Source organism: Athene cunicularia (genome assembly GCF_003259725.1).
Source record: "Athene cunicularia isolate RWA chromosome 4 unlocalized genomic scaffold, athCun1 chr4_part3, whole genome shotgun sequence".
NCBI lineage: Eukaryota > Metazoa > Chordata > Aves > Strigiformes > Strigidae > Athene > Athene cunicularia.
The window spans coordinates 21,104,654-21,122,623 of record NW_020799100.1 but is presented as its reverse complement, the minus strand read 5'-3'; the positions used below and the strand labels follow the sequence as shown (position 1 = coordinate 21,122,623).

General features: G+C 39.7%; 1 protein-coding gene across 1 annotated transcript in view; it reads right to left on the bottom strand.

Annotated features, from left to right (window-relative positions):
* Nucleotides 1–17,970, bottom strand: part of HDX (highly divergent homeobox) — a 42,284-nt gene that overhangs the window by 5,477 nt on the left and 18,837 nt on the right. Inside the window, exons 5-7 of the mRNA XM_026848820.1 lie at nucleotides 10,526–10,672; nucleotides 4,386–4,593; nucleotides 1,007–1,086 (exon numbers count right to left, since the gene is read on the bottom strand). Of these exons, the coding sequence (XP_026704621.1) occupies nucleotides 1,007–1,086; nucleotides 4,386–4,593; nucleotides 10,526–10,672 (435 nt within the window). The remainder of the gene's footprint in view (nucleotides 1–1,006; nucleotides 1,087–4,385; nucleotides 4,594–10,525; nucleotides 10,673–17,970) is intronic.

The following is a 17,970-nucleotide window of genomic DNA, read 5'->3' as shown; positions in this document are numbered from 1 at the left end:
TAAGGTCACAGCGGGCCATTAAGGTAAACGGAAGGGAAAAAAGGCAGCTGTTTCTATTCAGGCAACTACAGAAAATACAGCTGTGGGATTTCAGTTTATGCAAAAGATGATTATATATTAACAAAAGAAATAAAATGTTCTCTCCTCTCTATATATAGAGAGGGAAGGGAATCTCCTCTTTGCTCTCCCACTTCAGGTTGCATATGATTAATGTAACAGAAATGCTCTTGTCATGTTCTGAGCTACTGCCGTTTAACCCCTGACTGCACTCAGAGTGCAAGTGGGAACTGGAACCATCACCTCTTCATTCTGCAGATAACTTTTAAGATAAAAATTACCCTACCACTTGGGGTCTTCTCTCCTCTTCCTCCTCTCCTTTCTTCTAATTTGAGAGAGGGCAGGCTAAACAAAGGGGATATATTGCATTATTTGCCACGACTCCTCCCTCTGTCTTTCCTTCCTTGTCTCACTGCAGTCAATGAAACCCAGCAAGAACAACTGTGTTTGACAATGTGAATGCAAGTGAGAAAACAATAAACATCTAAATAATGCCCTGTCAAGGGTATGGGAATGGAAAGTACATACCCACCCCGGGCTGATCTCACATATTCAAGGTAGCTATGGGTATGGGGAGGAAGCACTGGAGATACCTGACTTTCTTAAAGCTAAAGAAAACCATTTTCATGTATTATTCTGGGGTTTTTATCCTTCCTGTTTTACTATACTAGGTACTTAGAGAGCACCGCCCAAGCGTTGTGCTTTGCACTCCAGAAAAAGCACACAGTATTGTTCCAATACAGAAAAAGCTGTATAATTCAACTTCTACTGAATGTGCATAGCTCGATGCTTTAGTACTTTTGGCGCAGTTCCTTTCAGTGCTCAATTAGGAAGGACTCAGCACAATTAGGAAGGACTCGACTGAAGTTTTCACCTAGTGAAAAACACTAGTGTTGGACAACCACCTCAACATGAGGTCACATTAGTGGAAAAGGAAAGGTGTACATACCACATTATCAGTAGATACTGGATGCTGGTCATCATCTTTGTGACCAATTTCTTCATTTTGAAGAGCTTCATTTGCCTCTTCTGCAGAAATAAATTATAGTTTTTCAGATTTCATTCAAATTTTATGCTGAAGAAACATCAATAGTTTTTACCACTAAATAGGTCACATCTGCTAGATACAAAAGCAAAGTCATACTATCAATGTCTATTCATAAAAAATACTGTACGTCTTATTGAAAAAGCCATCAGATCCCAAGTTGTTCAAGCCAATATCATGTCAGTTGCTACCTGAAGCAACAGGAAAACTAGCAGTTACTCTCTTGGAACCTACCAAAACCTTCCTATTTTTAGGTTCAGGTTGGAATATTCAAAAGCGATGAACAGTTTCACATCAGAGGCTTGCAGAACTTTTTTTTTTTTTTTTTTTTAAACTGAAATAAATTATTACATGAAAAAATCCTGCATGCATCCTGTACCCTATAACTGGGTACATATCAGAATCCTACCTCCTCCTTGCAGACCAGTTTTGAACCAAAAACTGATCAAGCAGATTATTTTATTCTTGTATGGCAAATGTTTATTCCTAGTGAACCTAAGATGCTCTCTTATATGTAAGCAAACTACACACTTGAAAACAGCAAATCTTACCCTTAAATTTCAAGCACGAGCACTAGGTGATTCTGTTAGCCCTAACTATGGCCAGTGTGAAAAAATAAGAAAGATAAGCCTATTCATGCCTATCATTAAGTATGTTTCTCAGATTTACTTTAATTCTCCACATTAATATACCATTAAGAAGAAAATGGTTGACAGAATCAGCACACCAGGAAATAAAACACAGAGCAAGACAGCTGTGATAAAAAACTTAAATGATGTCATTTAAGGCTGTTAATTGGAAATACACTGCTTCCAAGATCTAGTAAAATGACACAGTTGTGCAAAGGGCAGAGCTTGCATTAAAAGGGTCAAACAGTCCAGCTATCACATCTAAAGAGGAAAAGAGGCATGGTGAGTGAACAGGCAGCGAGTGTTCATGTGGGATACTGCAAGAGGGCAGATAATGAGGCAGGGATGTAGCACCTGCAGGCAAACGCAGGGTAACAGGATTTAACAGATCACCAACACTTGCAAAGGTAGGATAATATTTAGGCCAGATGATACAGAGACAGTTAATTGTTTTAAGTAACTTTTCTACCAGTTAATCATCTCTAAACTGAGCAAATTTTATTTGAACTTGTTTCCAATCATTTTAATCTGCCACCGGTCACAAGTTCAAAGGAAAATTTCTGCTAGCAGCAAAAAAGCAAATGGGTTCAACTGGAAGAACTGTGAAGCAGGGAGCAATCTATGACCCCATCCTTAACACTCGGAGGAATGAAGGTCATTGAATCTGCACCTCAGGGACTCTGCAACAGTCTAAAGCACCAGCCACTCAGTAACCCTGACTTGGATTCAACAGTCAGACGAAGCAACTCCCTACAGCACTTTCAACTCTTTAAATATTCATCCACAGCTAATATAAACTGGCACAGCTATAATGGCCTCCACAGAGCTGTGTTCATTTACACAAATTATGGATTCAATTAACATACATTTAAAAAAAGGTAAGGCATTATGAGAACTTTAATACTTAATTTTGCATCAGAGTACAGCTTTTTTTTTTTTTTTTTAAATATTTACACACTACACTTTAAAAGCAAGTGCCATCAACACTTTCACTCTAATTAGATGACTAAAAATCTCTTTTTCCTGTCTTTGAGAGTGTTTTGTTGTGTTTTTGTGTTTTGGTTTGGGTTTTTTTTATAAATTAGGACCAAAAGTTACATTAAAACAATCACATATCTGTGACTGAATGGTACACATGATTATTGGTGGAAATATTTCCCAGGAAGTTCAAAATAAGCTGAGCCGCAGCAGTGAAATCTATTCCTTTGAACTGGAGAAATGAATAGAAATAATTCTTGTGGTAAAATAAAGGAACAGAAGTGAGATTCCCGGATGCTGTGGCAATCCTATAGTTTTCTTGCACTTCTTTAAGCTTTGACTCTAATAATCTACTCATAGTCTTACAGCCTTACCTTGTTTTATGAAAGCCTTGTTGAATAAATGTGGTGTTATTCCTCACTTTAAGCTACAGAGAATTCAGACTCTTCCCCTGTCACCATTTCCTTTCAAGCAGATCTGACTAAATCAGTTCCTTCCACACCTCAGGCAAATCAAGGACTCTTTAGATTCTGCATCTCACTTGGCTTTCAATCACTTGACCCATTTCTTTATCATCTTATTCTCTTTATAGTAGAATATGACAAAGCTATCACAAATTCATTCCTAGCAGTTCTCCATTTTTCTAGTCCTCTCCTTTAAATTGTTCAGTCAAAATGACAAGATCAAGTCTGGCACATTAAGCTGCAATAGCATGCACTAGATCAGACTTTCTTTTAGTTTAGAGAGCAAAGGCTTTATTGATCTCTTCTAATCAGAAGCGCTGGGAGCAATTAGTTGAGCTTGTGAAGCTAGTCAAGGCACCAAGTGGCAGTTCATCTGCCCTAGGCCCAGAGTGCTCCTGCACAAGAAGGAAAGGGAGATGGGTTTAATGTGGTCACGCGGTTCGGGGAGGTGGAGTAAAAGGGAATTAAGTTCGAGACACTTATCACTCAAGATCATCCAATTTTCTGAGAACACACAGACACCCTGTATGTGCAGTCTGAGTAGTCCCCTGCTACTGACTTTGATCTTTTCTGTTGGTTTGTATTCGCTTGTCAGAGACCATAAATGCACCACAGACAGCTTAATGGCAGTTCTGCTACGCTCTGACATACTGTGAAGTTCTTTTAGTTCAAGACCAAGTCTGAGCTATATATCTTCTGAATCTATCTCATCAGCATGAGTTTAATATCAGGAAAACTCTAAGTCCATCACTCTGGTCAGCTCAAAGTGAGCAGCTTTGCATACATTAGTGGTGTTTGAGAACTGCTGGTGTCATTCAGGCTAACACGAATGAATATTCAAGCTGGCTGCGTAGAACTGGCCAGTTAACAGCATTTTTTAAAACCTGCCTAGGGAAGTGAGACTTGCACATTTGTACTGTCTGCCCATCTCTCAGTTCCACCAGCAAACCGTGTCATTTAATTTCAGATGAATCTCCAAAACAGGCATCTTATGATAAAAGGTTTCTGCAAGCTTTGTGATAACAAACCCAACAAAATTTGTATAGAGGCAGAAGAAAGAAACCAAATGGTACCTTCAATATAGCCGAGGGAGGTAACTTGTGACTGTTAGACTCTTTCAGACATTTCTGATTGTGTACAACAGAGAATCCAAGCATGCACACTGCATAAAATTAAAAATATATGCACAGTAGTAACTGCATTTTCAAATACCTTGTGAGCTTCCTTCAGATAAGCAGATTGATACTTCATCATTCCTATCATTATCATCCCCCACTTCAGTAGCAGTTTCCTCTCCTGGATTAAGTGCTGATTTAGAAACAAATTCAGATTGATCAGAGAAATCAGCAGGACCTCCTCTAGGGGGTGGAACCTCAATCCCCATTAAACGGTATTTCCGTCTTCGATTCCCAATCCAAGTCTTGTAAGAGAAATAAACATGAATGATATCAGAAACTATAACAAAAGCAACAGGCCCACACCCAAGTGAAATTAGCACATCTATACTACAGGAACAAGTGTAGCCGGCAATTCAAGGGAGGTTATTATTCCCCCATATTCGACCCTCACGAGGCTGCTTTCTGGAGTACTGTGGCCAGGTTCAGTCCTCCGATACAAGGGAACAGGGAAGGTGCACAGCAAAAGGAAAAGAAGCAACAGTCACAAGTCACAGCAAAGGAAGCTCCGAATGGAATTCAGAAAAAAAAAAAAAAAAAAAAAAAAAGTAATGCTTTTACAGTGAGGCATTGGAACAGTTTGTCCATAAGAGTCTTCACACCTCCAACCTCAGAGATATTCAACATTTTACTGGACAACATCCTGCGAAACCTGACCTAACTCTCAAGTCAATCTTGCTCTAAATAAAGAGTAGGACTAGGTGCCCTTGTAAGGTCTCTCCCCCCCTGAATTATTCAATAAATTTAACTTAAGATCTTTGATTCAGGCTCTCTCATCTGCAACTTCCGTAAGGGGACTAAAGCATCGAATGACCCAAACGGCCCATCTGTTCTAGGATTTCCTACAACACGGAAGAACTGTCCAAGGTGACAACTCTACATCATTCCACATTGATGACAGAACACAGCTTGGCAGAATGAAGTTCAGAGCTAATTCTGAGGTAATTCCTTCAGTCCTCTTTGGTTTGAGGACAAGTCTCTAAGAAACGCTGCTTGCAGTAAGCTACGTAAGAGCATACTGTGAACAGTGGTGGGAGATGGAACAGGTCCAGGAACAAGGAACCTGGAAACCCCTTCATGATTGGATGGGTATGGATGCTTTGAGTTCATTTTTACACCAATAAAAATTAGTATCAAAAAAGAAAAAAAAATATCATCACATTCAAAATTCTCCAAGTGGATCTGTACAACTGTTAATTAACTTGCTTTCTCTGATAAAGTCTACACTATTCAAGACTCAAAATAGAGTTTAACATGATGTAGTAAGAATTGTCTGCAACTCTTCACCTCTTAACTCTCTCCCTTCCCTTGCATAACTCAGACTTTTGACTTCTCATCTAACATTGATTCTGCTTAACAGCTCTTGTACCCCAGACACCTCATTTACACCCAAGTCAGTTCTCCACCAGCATCCCAAAATTCTTCTCAGAGTCAGGAATTAATTTCTCTGCTAACTTCTGGCTCTCCTCCCCATTCCACACCATCTAAAACGCAATGAATAGGAGGAGTGCTGACAGCACCAGCGGGACCATCCTCATCGCTCCAGGACCGGACCACACGCTGGCCCAGGACGGACAATGGTGGAGTTTGGCCACATAAGCTGTCTCCATACAGCGTGCTTGGTTACTGCGATGACGACATATGCACAGCATGGTTGTTACTAGGTTCTGAATTGTGCTTAGTGCTGGAATTTCTGGATTGCTAAAAATCAAACATATCTCTAGAAAGCATGGCCAGTTCCAGTTTTTGAAAGCACATGATGAGGGCACGGCAAAATGCACATCTTTTTCCTATGTTGCAACAGAGTTCACCAAACACATTACAATATTATAGGATTTTTTTAAAGATACACTAACCATTACTCTGACTTTATTTCAGAAATACCTGCATCGCTCCTCTTCCTCATCACACTTTCTTTAACTAGAGTTCTGATATACAGCATGCAAAAGTTTAGTGAAAAACTTTTTCTGTATAATACTTTATCAAATAGAAAAATTAAGGAATGTTAACAGCAGTCCCAAGTTTCATGCTGTGCCAGCCCTGAAAAAAAAAATATTTTAAAGCTGAATCTCTTTAGCTGAAAGATTACACGCTTAACACTATTTTTGGCAAATCATTTTTGTTGGGTGATAATTTGCTTTCCCAGTTTGCTGATTTTCCTCTCTGAGGAATGCAAAACAGTTAGACAGAAAGCTACATAGATATTTTTGTATATTATATACAGTTTGGGGAAAAAAAAATCAGAAAAAAACAACCACACAAGCAACCCCTTCCAGACCTATGTCTCCTTTTTACAAACAGCGTATTGCCATTCTTTAAATTTTCTCATAATCTTAGGATGGTAATAAGTAGTGCTAACAACTATAAAATTTAAAAGTGAATCTGCTTTTTTTTTTACTAAAAAAAAATCAGCAAAAAATTGAGGCACTTGGGAGAGGTAGATCTTATCTTTTTACATACCTTTCAAAGCAGGAAATCTTTCATTCAACATACTGAATATGTCATAGACCATGAACATATTTTTATAGCGTCTCAAATTAAAATGGGAAAGCAAAGTAATAAGGTTCCATATCCTGCATGCTACATTTAACAGTGAATATTCTGGAATAGGACAATGATGAGTGTAAGAGCAGACTAGCAGTTCTATGTAGGAAACAGGCTTAATAATTCTAGTTCTATCCCTAAAATAACTATCTCCTTAAAAACTTCAAACACTGTCTGTAAAGTGCATGTGATCAGACTCATTAAACCTACTTACAGCAGCCTGCAATGAACTCAGCAGCAACTTCCCCAGCTTCAGCTGAGCAGATGACCAGCAAGAGCGAGGGAAGAAAGGCTGGAATCCAGGCAGAAGGAGCCAGCATATGTCTACCCTCAGGCAGCTTCTAAGTAAGTAGACTGGCAGGGAGCCACTTAAAAAGCATGATTACAGCTCTCCAGATATTGAGGTTAGGGTGTCAACGTGCTAGAAAGATTCTAGGTTGGAACCTTCAGAAATCCCACTTAACTGAAAAAAGAAAGATGGAAGATTCTGAGTTGTTTTCCAATGTGTCTCTCGATCATAAACCAGATCCAGACTAGGCCTAGAGCCCCCAACAAGAGCAGCCGTTAGCTGTGAAGAATGAGTGGCCTTTCTGCTGCAGCTGCTTGATTTTGCCACTAAACTGAGACTGAAGCAGAACCTTCAATAATCCAGCTTTCACCTGATGAGCTGCTGGGAGAGGAGGAGGTGTCTTTAGCCAGCGGTGGGTGCTTAGGAGTAGCTTTTGACCTCCTATGCATGAAAGCTTTATGCTCTATTAAATAAAAAATAAAAAGTTGTCATGCATTTTTCATATATTCCTCATCTATTTCTGAGGAGTTTGATACTTGTCATTCATCCTTCTCAAATATCTAATGTCTCACTGCCAAGAAGGATATTCTGCTTTTGGATGCTATTTTGGTATGAATGAATAAAATTAGTCAAGAGAAACATAAACAAAAATGTGTAACTAACTACAAAAAAAAAAAACCAAAACAAATGCAGTCAGCAATAATTCTAATGTATGCAAAACAAATATTGTAAGTTTAATGAAGCATTGGCCAGAGTTCACATATTTAAATATGACAGAACTTTTTTTCTTTCCCTCTTTTGGTGTCTTGGGAACAGATGAAAGACATTTCAGGGTGCAAATGTGCGTGATGTTAAGGTAAAAGTCACTTTGCAAGTCTACTCCTACTAGCAGTACAAAACCTATGGAATAAAATGACCTGTTCAACCTTAAAAGATGAAACGCAGTGGAACTACGCATAGTGGCAAATATTATCTTTCCTTGTACTGGAAAACAGATTTGATACTTTCTTTGTACTGGAGATCTTTTAAGGCACTACTAGTCATAAGGATCAATCATTTGTACTTCTGGAAAAGCAATATTTATCTGGATAAATAATGAATTTCCATTTAGAAAGCTATTAGAAGGGAAAAATAGGGATATGTATTAAATTGAATTAAAACAAGTGGTATGTATATATCAATATTTTACAGTTATATATGTTTATAAATATTTATATGAAATTCTATTATTTATGTATTATATTTGTTGTGTGTATTATTTGATGTATATATAATTACTTGTTTTTTATATATATATATATACACATAGTATAATTTTACACACGTTAGATTTTTTTTTTAACATCACAAATGGAAAAACAGTTGCAGCTGCACACTACCTAGAATTCAAGGTACAGGGAAATACAAAGGCAACAAAGTACAAGCACTGAAAGCAGAGAGCTTTTTCCAGAAGCATCCCTCAGTCCAACTGCTGTTGGCTGAGTGGGCAGCCCAGGGTGGAGATGCTGTGGCTCGCTCCTGCCTCGCAGCTGACTGCATCACCGCTGCTTCCTCGCTCCTTAGGAGGGGGAGACTGCAGTGCCCACTAACCTCCAGCCATCCGTGTTTCCTACTGAAGAAAATGCAGGTTGGCAGGTAAGGAGAGAGGCACAGTACCCTGTGCCTAGATAGATCCCAAAAGAAATGTAGAGCACACAATGGAAACTAGCTGTCCTCCAGCTGGGACACACAGTGTGCCTTAGAGAAAGGACAAGCACTGAAGATCACACGTGTCCTGTAGCATTATTTCAGCCCCTACAAACCTAAAAACCACTGCAGCATGGTGCAGGACCAACCTCCACCTAATTCTTGCTACAATCCTCAAGTCTGCCATACAGAGGAACCAGAGGCAGAGGTAGGGCAGATACTGGTAACACCACCAGTTACTATGAAGGAAAGAAATCTTTTTGTTCATTTGTTTGTGTATGTTCTAATAAATTATGCCAGAGAGTTGATCAGAGCCTAGTACATCTACCCTGAAGACAAAAGCATTTCAACCAGGTGCTGTTGAAAGATGTGGACAGAACTTTGTACTGTCATCCTCTGTGTGCCAATAAGGAATTGTTCTTAAGGAAACAAAGGGAGGCGAAGCACAGGGGTCAGTCTTACTGCCCTGTGAATAAGGTATTTCATATCCAGGAGTCCATTTTGAGATGCTGTCAGTGCAAACCTTTCAGAAAGCAAAGCGAAGAGCTTGGAAAATACGGAGCAGCTTTGTTCTCTACAGAGAAAAGAGTAATTCTTTTCAGCCTCCAAACGTACAACCTAATTGTTCGCAATTCACATGTGCTCAGAAAACAAACAAGTAAATAACCAGATTAGTGTTCAACACTGAAAGTAGCTCTGGTACCATTTTGATATACCAACCCACGAGAGATCTGCACAAAAGAGTTTCAAATAAGGGCCCCTAGTTCTGGTTTTGTAGCAATGTCAGAATCTTAAGGAAGAGGTGGATGAAGAGGATGAGGGCTGAAAGGACTAGTCACAATTGTCATGCCTGTTATGAGGGAAAGGAAGACTCCTAACGTTTTTGTGCTGACTGCAAAACCAGCCAGGCTATTTTCTGAAGAATGGAAACACTCTGAGCGAATCAGACACCCACAGTTTGGAGACTGATGGTGCATGTCTGATAACTGGGAACAAACGGAGTGGCAACAACTGATGCTGTACCAAACTTCCCAATCTCGGGATCAGACGATGTGGAACGGTTCTCAGGAAGGAGGTTATCTACACCAGACCTGTACTTTCTAAAGCAATCCTTCCTCAACCACACCTATACAGACTACCAAGTTGAAGTGACCCAGAATTCTTCGCAGTACCCTTTTGCCCTCTATCACATCTCAACCTGGCTCCAAGACAGTCTCGTAAAATACTTTTTTTCCTATTTTTGAGCCTTTTCTTTCATATGTTTACATTGATTTTTTCCAATAAGCATGAATAACAAATATTTTCCCTGTATATTTGGAAAGGCTTTTTTGGATCTTAATAGCAATATAAATAGAACTTTTCAGTGTTCTGGGATATCCCTAAAAAATGTAACACTTTCACTTAAAATCTTACTCAAGTCTAAAGAGAATGTCAAATAGCTCGTAGTGCTACTTCTGCTGCTGATCAATAAGACTCTTACCTGAGGGCTTTTTTCTATATATAGACTGCAGAAAGAGCGAGAGAGCACTTCCCAACATGGTCATTCATTATGTAATACGTGAAATCTATTTCAAGCTTCCTCATGAAATTTTTAAAGGCTTTCATCTGTCCTATTTTTGCTTCTGCGACAAGATAAGGGAAGACTCTAGATTTCTTACCCGCACTATTTCACAGTCAACATTTAATTCTGCAGCCACAGCTTCAATTTTCTCTCTGCAGACTGAGCCCAGGCTGGTCATGCCATTGTCCCAGTATTTCTTTAGGGTAGCTAAGTCTCGGTCACTAAATTGTGTGCGGTCCTGTAACTGTAAGATAAAAAAAAAATACTGTTAGATTTTTTTAAATTCTGCTTATGCTGTTCATTTAATTTCCAGAGGTCTTGCATACAGTAAGACACACATGTTATATACTGTCTCCATGACTCCTCTTCTCTTTTAACTCTCCCTTAAGAATTTTTTTTTTTTTTTTAAGTTTTTCTTTAATCCAGGGGAGTACTGAGTTCCCTGGGATTTGCTTTAAAGGCAATGGCAGTGCTAAGGCAAGTCTAAAGCACTTCAGCTTTGTTCCAACTCCACCTGATTTTTTTAAATTTGTTTTATCTCATTCTATAAGGCCTGACTGAAAAGAACATTTTCCCCTTGTGCTGTTTACTCTCTCCACCCAATCTATGCAAATTATTCCTTAAGGCATTTCAAGTTCCTCACCCTCCCCCACCTAAAGTTCTTTTATCTTACTGCAAACTACAATACATGCATAATTCAAGGGATTCTGGGTTCCTAAAGGGAATACTTTAATGTTTATTTGGTAAGCTTCAGAGTTGAAATTGGTTCTACTGTTTACTTGTGAGTTCCCTAATTCTGTGTACATTTATCAAAATATGTGATAGTGGATTACTGATAAAAGGAGAAACACTGAAAAACAAATCCTAGACATCCTACCACTTCTTGAACTGTCGTGGGCATACAGTATCATTCGCTAGTAGAACTTGCAAGCTTTATCAAAAGCCTTCAGCCCAGAATTTTAACTAAAATCTACCTCTTCTTTATACCAAGCCATGTTTGTCATCTCTCCTGCTATGAGGAGTACATAAATGCAACAGTAAAGTCTGACCTAGTGAGTTGTAGACACATGTGCCAAATTTGTCATCATTACAACAGTTGAATATTGTAGGACATAATAATGATTTCAGTAGCTGAAATCTGGGTTTGCTCATTTAAAACTGTTAAAAGTTAGAATGAAATAACTTTAAATTGGAATAAAATTTTGTAGAACTAGAATCATTTGACAATACAGTTACCAATTTTAATTTGTGTTAATCTTCAGAATATGGCAAACCTTGCACTTTTCTTCTTTTAAAAATAGTTGTTTCTTAAAATGTTAGAGGCACTTGTATCTCCTTAATGTATGAATATAAAATAGGGGTATCAAAACATTATCTCCTTAAAATAATCTCAGGTGCTCCAGTAAAAAACAAACAAAAAAAGTGCCAGTTATATTCAAATACGATCCATTATCAACTGCTACTCCAGAATTTTTTCCTGGTTATCCCTCCATACAGTCAAGTGCAGGATGAGAGAATCTGCTTCCCCCTCGCCCATCCTTTAGCGGAGGCCTCCTGCAGGGTGTGCAGGACGCCCGGAGCATCCCTGCAGAGCAAGGCAGGTGGTTCGGGAGCCCAGGGGCTCGCCACGCTCCCCTCCCGTCCCGCACGCCGAGCACCTATGAGCAGCCACAGCACAGGAGATGCGCTCCCAGATGGCACGCCGCAGTCTATTTTAATCGAAAACGAATCCAGTTGGCACATTTCAAGGCGGCTCGAGGATGAGCAGCGATGTGCAGAAAGTGGACTTCAGCTCAAGAGCACCCAGCTGAGCAAAGCTCAGTCCCTGATGCCCGATCACCCTTGGCAGATGCCGGTTTTCTCTGTAGCCTGACCTGAGCTCCTCCTACCTACAAGCCATTTTTAAAGGACAAAAGTATAGCTATCTCCTGAATCGCTGCAGCAGTATCTCCTTTTATAGCTGTTGGCAAAATAGATGGTAACTTCTGAAAACCATGAGAAGAGCTCTTGCTCTGCAGTCGGGGAGCGGCAGCCAAGTGCTGAGGAAAGGGAAGGCAGAAAGAAGTGTGATAGCAACACAAACTACACAAAGGAACAAGTCACTCTGGCCTATCTTGCTTTCCTGAACGCTCAGGTCAACTTTACCTTCTAAAGTATACTGAGTGTTTTTTAAACATTAATAAATGCGCAACATTCACTGTTGGTTCTGGAGAGTTCACACTGACAACACTGCTGCAAAAGTCCACCACTCACACAGCTTGCTGCGATCCGTACTTATCAGGAAAAGAAAAGAAAGAATTTCTTCAGATTTAATATGCTTACGGAAACCCCCTGGAACATGCTCCCCTGGAATTCTCCCTCCCCAGCAGCAGAGGAGGGAAATGAGAGAAGCAAAAGGAAATCTGCCTAATACTGCTGCAGATGTAAGGGAACAACCCTGGTTAGCGTTGTCTTCTCTCATCCAGTTTATTGCAACAGCCAAATTGGAACAAAACCCAAAGAAAGTACAGCTGATGATGGAGTAAGCTCAGATTTCTGCTCGCCAAATGATTTTCCAGCTATCTAAGAAAATGTTTCTTGTACTGAAAGAATACAGGGCAAGAATACTCGTTAATAGAAAAGCTTTATATTTGCGATATGCAGAAGGATCCCACAGTAGACAAAAGACACAAGTACTGACTACAGACAGAGTTACCAAAGGGATGGTACTGTGGGAAAGGTGCAGAGGCTGCTCAGCTTTTACTTACTAAATACAAAGATTTTAAATGGAGAAAGCAAGGTTTAGCAAAACCACCTGCCCATTTTAGGTGGATATGTTAATTCTGATGAACTACTGCAAATGTTTTAATAAAAATCTTATTGGATAAATCACTATTCAGTGGTTTTCACCTCACAACTGCTATATGATTTTGCTACAAGACCAGGGTTGTAGAGTCAGTGTCAACAGTTTAGATCAAAGTAGATGTTTTAAAGTCATAGGACCTCTCCTGTAGCTAACTTCTCAAAGAAGTCTTTTGCAGCCACTTACTGTGAAAATGGAAAGAGGAAAAAAAGACAACTTAGAGTTGTTGTTTTACCTCCTTGTCAGAAATAACCCCTAGTGTTTCAGGTGACAATATGTATTTTTCCTTTTTGTTGCTGTGGCAGTACTGCCACACCAGGTACTTTATCCTTTCACTCCTTCCTGAAGATCTCGTGCAGCAGCACATGAATTACACTGATACCAATCGCAGGTCAGAGCAGGAAATGGAGAACAAGTTTTTTCAGTCAACTGATATGAAAGAAAAAAAAAAAATCAAAAACCCCACAACACACACCACATGAAAGAGTTCAGAAAGCAGAAATAGAACTGAGGGGAAAAATAGGTGCATGTAAATAGAATATGTATGAAAAGTCAGGTCCCCCTCAGGGTTGAGGAGAGCAGCCTTACTGAGACACCTGACTCAATCACCCTTGCAAACTCAGTGTATTTTCCAGTTAGTACTCCTCATCCCACTTGAACTTTTCTAATTTGGAGTCTGCATCTCATTTCTGTCATTTTTTTTCACCCAGATCAGCACTGAACACAGCCAGGCAGGTAGGAACTGAGCCTCTGAGGAGCTGAAAGCGCTGCCTTCACAAAGGTACATTTTGGCAGCGTGACTGTAATCCAGCTGGTTGGTCTTTGCAGCAATGAAAGACAGAATCTATCAGGTTTCCGGGCTTGAAATTTTAGCAGTGCCCCGAAAGAACGATTCTCGACATTTAAGGGCTCGGATTCACAAAGCAGTTGCCAAAAGGGTAGCAGGGTACTGCCTGTGGAGCGAACCGCAGGAGCTGTCTGCCTGCACGCTCACGCACAGTCAGTGGGAGCTGCTTTATGGTCTCTCGGTGAGAGCAAAGGAAGATCGTTTACTTACCTGCTGCACCACTGTAACGGCATCAGTCTCAACCCTTCTGCTCACTAAATGTAAATAACACTGCCAGCTTGCCAAAAATTTAGATCCAGACTAATTATCTTTGTATAACTGACTGTGCCATGTGCCTTTTCATGAATTTCTTAGGGAGATCACAAACTGCGTTCAATTACAGGATCATCCTCTTGACAAAGATTATACCTAAGTTTGATTCCTGTATTATAAGCTGCTCAAAAAATCACATAATGCTTTTACAAAAGTCAGTGAGAAAATAAAGGGTAGAATTTCTACATTGACCATATAACTACACTTCCATCAATTTAGTTAGCAACCTTTCATTGCTCAGTGTCATCAGAGGAACTGAGGAAAGAAGAGGAAAAACCCACAGTCCCATAAATATCATAAGATTCATGGTTATGCATCAGTTGGCATAGGGAAAAAATATCAAAAGATAATACTTAGAAGCTCCATATTTAGGACAATACTTTCCATTGCTGAACACAACCAAGTAATTCAGTTCTTATTTTTACTTCATTTATGAATACAATTCTTATTTCCTCTCTTCAGATCCCCTGCTTGCTGATTCGAGGCTCAGCTTTATCCTCAGCAGTGTTAACCGTTTGCTGAATTCTTCACATTTCCCAGTTCTGTTGTCCATAGTTTGAAAAGCAGAGAGAAGCTTCTTCCAGCAGAAAATAGACTATCAACTCACAATGAAAAGCAATCCTCGCGAGCAAATTGAATCAGCAGTTCTGCTGAGCACAGGGTTAAACCCTGCTTATCCCCTGACCTCTCGAGTGTAATAACAACATTCTTATAAGAGATGACCCAGTTTATTATAGACATTCCTGGCACTTCGCCGAGCCCCTCATAATACCCACTGTGCATGCAATATTTGTGGTGCAAATCTGGTGTCTATAATTGGTATGAATAATTGCATTGCAGTGGAGTGTCCTTATCCTGCCTTTTATTAGAGCCTGCTTTTTTAGATCAGTTTTTATGCATGAGTTGAAAATGTTTCAGGGCCACATGCACAAAAGCTATACACAATCTTCAGATTATTAATAAAAGACGTTAAAAAAGGAAAGAACTAGAGCTTTAATATAAATGTAATAACTACTGCATTTATGCTGCAGCTGAGCACTGTACGCTGTTAACAAGAAGTTATGTTCATTTACATTTCAGTGAAATCATATTAAATCAACAGTTCAGTTCTGATGCTCTGTGATGGAATGTTCTAAGGTAATGATTATTTCTAGCAAACAAACCTCACAACAAATTTTAGTCCCTACCACTCCGAAACTCTTATCATGGAGAAACAGCAAGAAATCTCAGAGAGAAATACTTTTTTGGGGGTACATTTTAAAGGTTCTTTATAGATTGGTAAAAAGTAAAATAGGACAAGTAAAATGTGACACTGAACTCCAATACTCTCCAGCATCTGCAGTATCTTAAAAATCGGAGGCACTTCTTACTTTAAGTTACTCTAAATAGACACGTCCAATCTCCTTTGGACCCAGTCTAAGGCTAGCTTGATTTGGTACCTACTCTTCTACTGGAACAAATGAGACCATATCTGCTTCTCCACACTCCTCATACCCTGAAAGCTCTCCATCACACTCCTCCACTCCCTCCCAGTCACCTCTTTTCAAGTCTGAAGAGCTACAGCCCATTTGGCTGTTCACTACATGGCTGTTCTGCACCTTTGATCGCTGTCACGGCTTCTCTGTTGTATTTTGGGAGGAATGGGAAGATCAGAAGTGCACACTGCATTCAAGGTAGGAACAGATCCTAGATTCTTCTATGCAAGCAGCGTGTTATTTTGCTTTGTTTGCCATTCCTAATGATGCCAGCATGCAGCTCTCTGAACTCTGACACTACTTAACATCTGATTTTTTCAGAGGATTATCAATTTATATCTCAAGATCTTATTTGTATGTAATAAGTTTCTTCTGAATCAATCATGCTGTATCTGTTCCCCCTTTCCCATCTGCACCAATATTACACTTACTCTTCAGTTTATTATTTCTTGATTTCATTTCCCATACATAAATTCTGAAGGTCTGTATTTTCCCTTAACATTAGCAGCATATTTAACCTCACTGAAGGTTCCTTCAGTCTGAGGTTTTCACTTCAGGTCTCACTAAGCTGTTTCCCCTGTCAGCGATACCCAGTCTCCTGCTACAGAACCAATCCTGCTGCTTTGGCTAAACCCTGATGCTCATACACAGTGCATGTTGCCCATGCAGCAACAGTGCAATGGGAAGCACCTTTGAAAGAACTGTACTTTCTGCAGAGAGGCACTCTGCCTGCATTTCCACACAGTTCAGCCCTTAAAAGACTCCTGGCCATGCATGATTCTCCCTGGGGAAAAAAATGAAAGGCAGCTGGTGGCCATAGCTACCAGAGCAATTCAGAGAGCTGCCACCTAGACACGACCTTTCCCCGAGTCCTGACATCATGAGAGCAGGTAAATACCCATCAGAAGACACCTTCAGTCTTCTTAGGACAAAGAAATGTACCTGAAGGCCCCTACAAAAGGAAACGGCTAGGAGAGAGTTGCTACTACCAGCTTCATTTGGAGCAGAAGACAGAGCAGCAAGCTGCTGAGCCTTCAGGCAAAAAGGTGTTTGGAAATCAGCTGCAAGCCAAACAGTATCTGAAGGTACCTTTAAACTACTACAGCTAACATACTGTTAGAGGACAAACTGTTAGATTTCTGGAAGAGAGTCTTTTTGCGTCTTTTCCCACTGGTTAGGTAAGCTTGAAGTTTGCTCCAATGGAAGCAGAACTGATAAATATTTCATAGTACCACAGCTTGAAAAGAGCTGTAGCTGCTTCAACACTCTGCCAAAATTACATATATTCTGTTAATATGTGTTTCTAAACTAAACACAGCTAAGATGATGAAAAAAGGGAAAAAAGACATCAGTGCAATTAGAGTAGTCTAGCCAAAAAAAAAAAAAAAGAAAAAAAAAAAATCACACTCTAAACTCCAGTCACCTAACTCCGTAATTTCCAGAACCAACCTTCAATCCACACAAACTGAGAACTCTCCCTTCTTGAGATTTTGAACTAGCTTGTTAAATAGTGAACATTCAGCCTCAAAGTCAACTGATTTTTAAACAGTAACTATCGTGATTCTTACTTAATCTATTAATGTCTTCTGCATATTTGACTAGAAAATCTGTTTTTCCAGTTCCTGGCCAGATACGACGTATTGCCAGGCTGCAGGATCACAGCACACAAGAAGCCTAGGTGATCTGTGAAACTTAGGTGCACGTGCCATATAATAAAAAGATGTATTTTGTCTGAAATGATGATAAGACTTGCCTTCCCTCTGCATTAACTGAAGGATCACTGCTGGGAGTAGTGAAGAGGTGCCGTTCACAGCAAGAAGGTCATGACATGTTATGCATGTTATTATCATCTACTGTAAATATTAACAAAGTGAAATACCTTGAGATATGTGGTGAAATATTTCACAGATGGAGGAAAAACATTAACTGGTTATCCAAATGACATGGAAGGCATGAACAAGAACAGAGTTCACAACTCAGTGCTGTGGAGATCTTCAGGTTGCCTTGTCTGTTTCTCTTGCTGAGAACTCTATCTCAGACATGCTCTAACCAACTGGACTAACCCA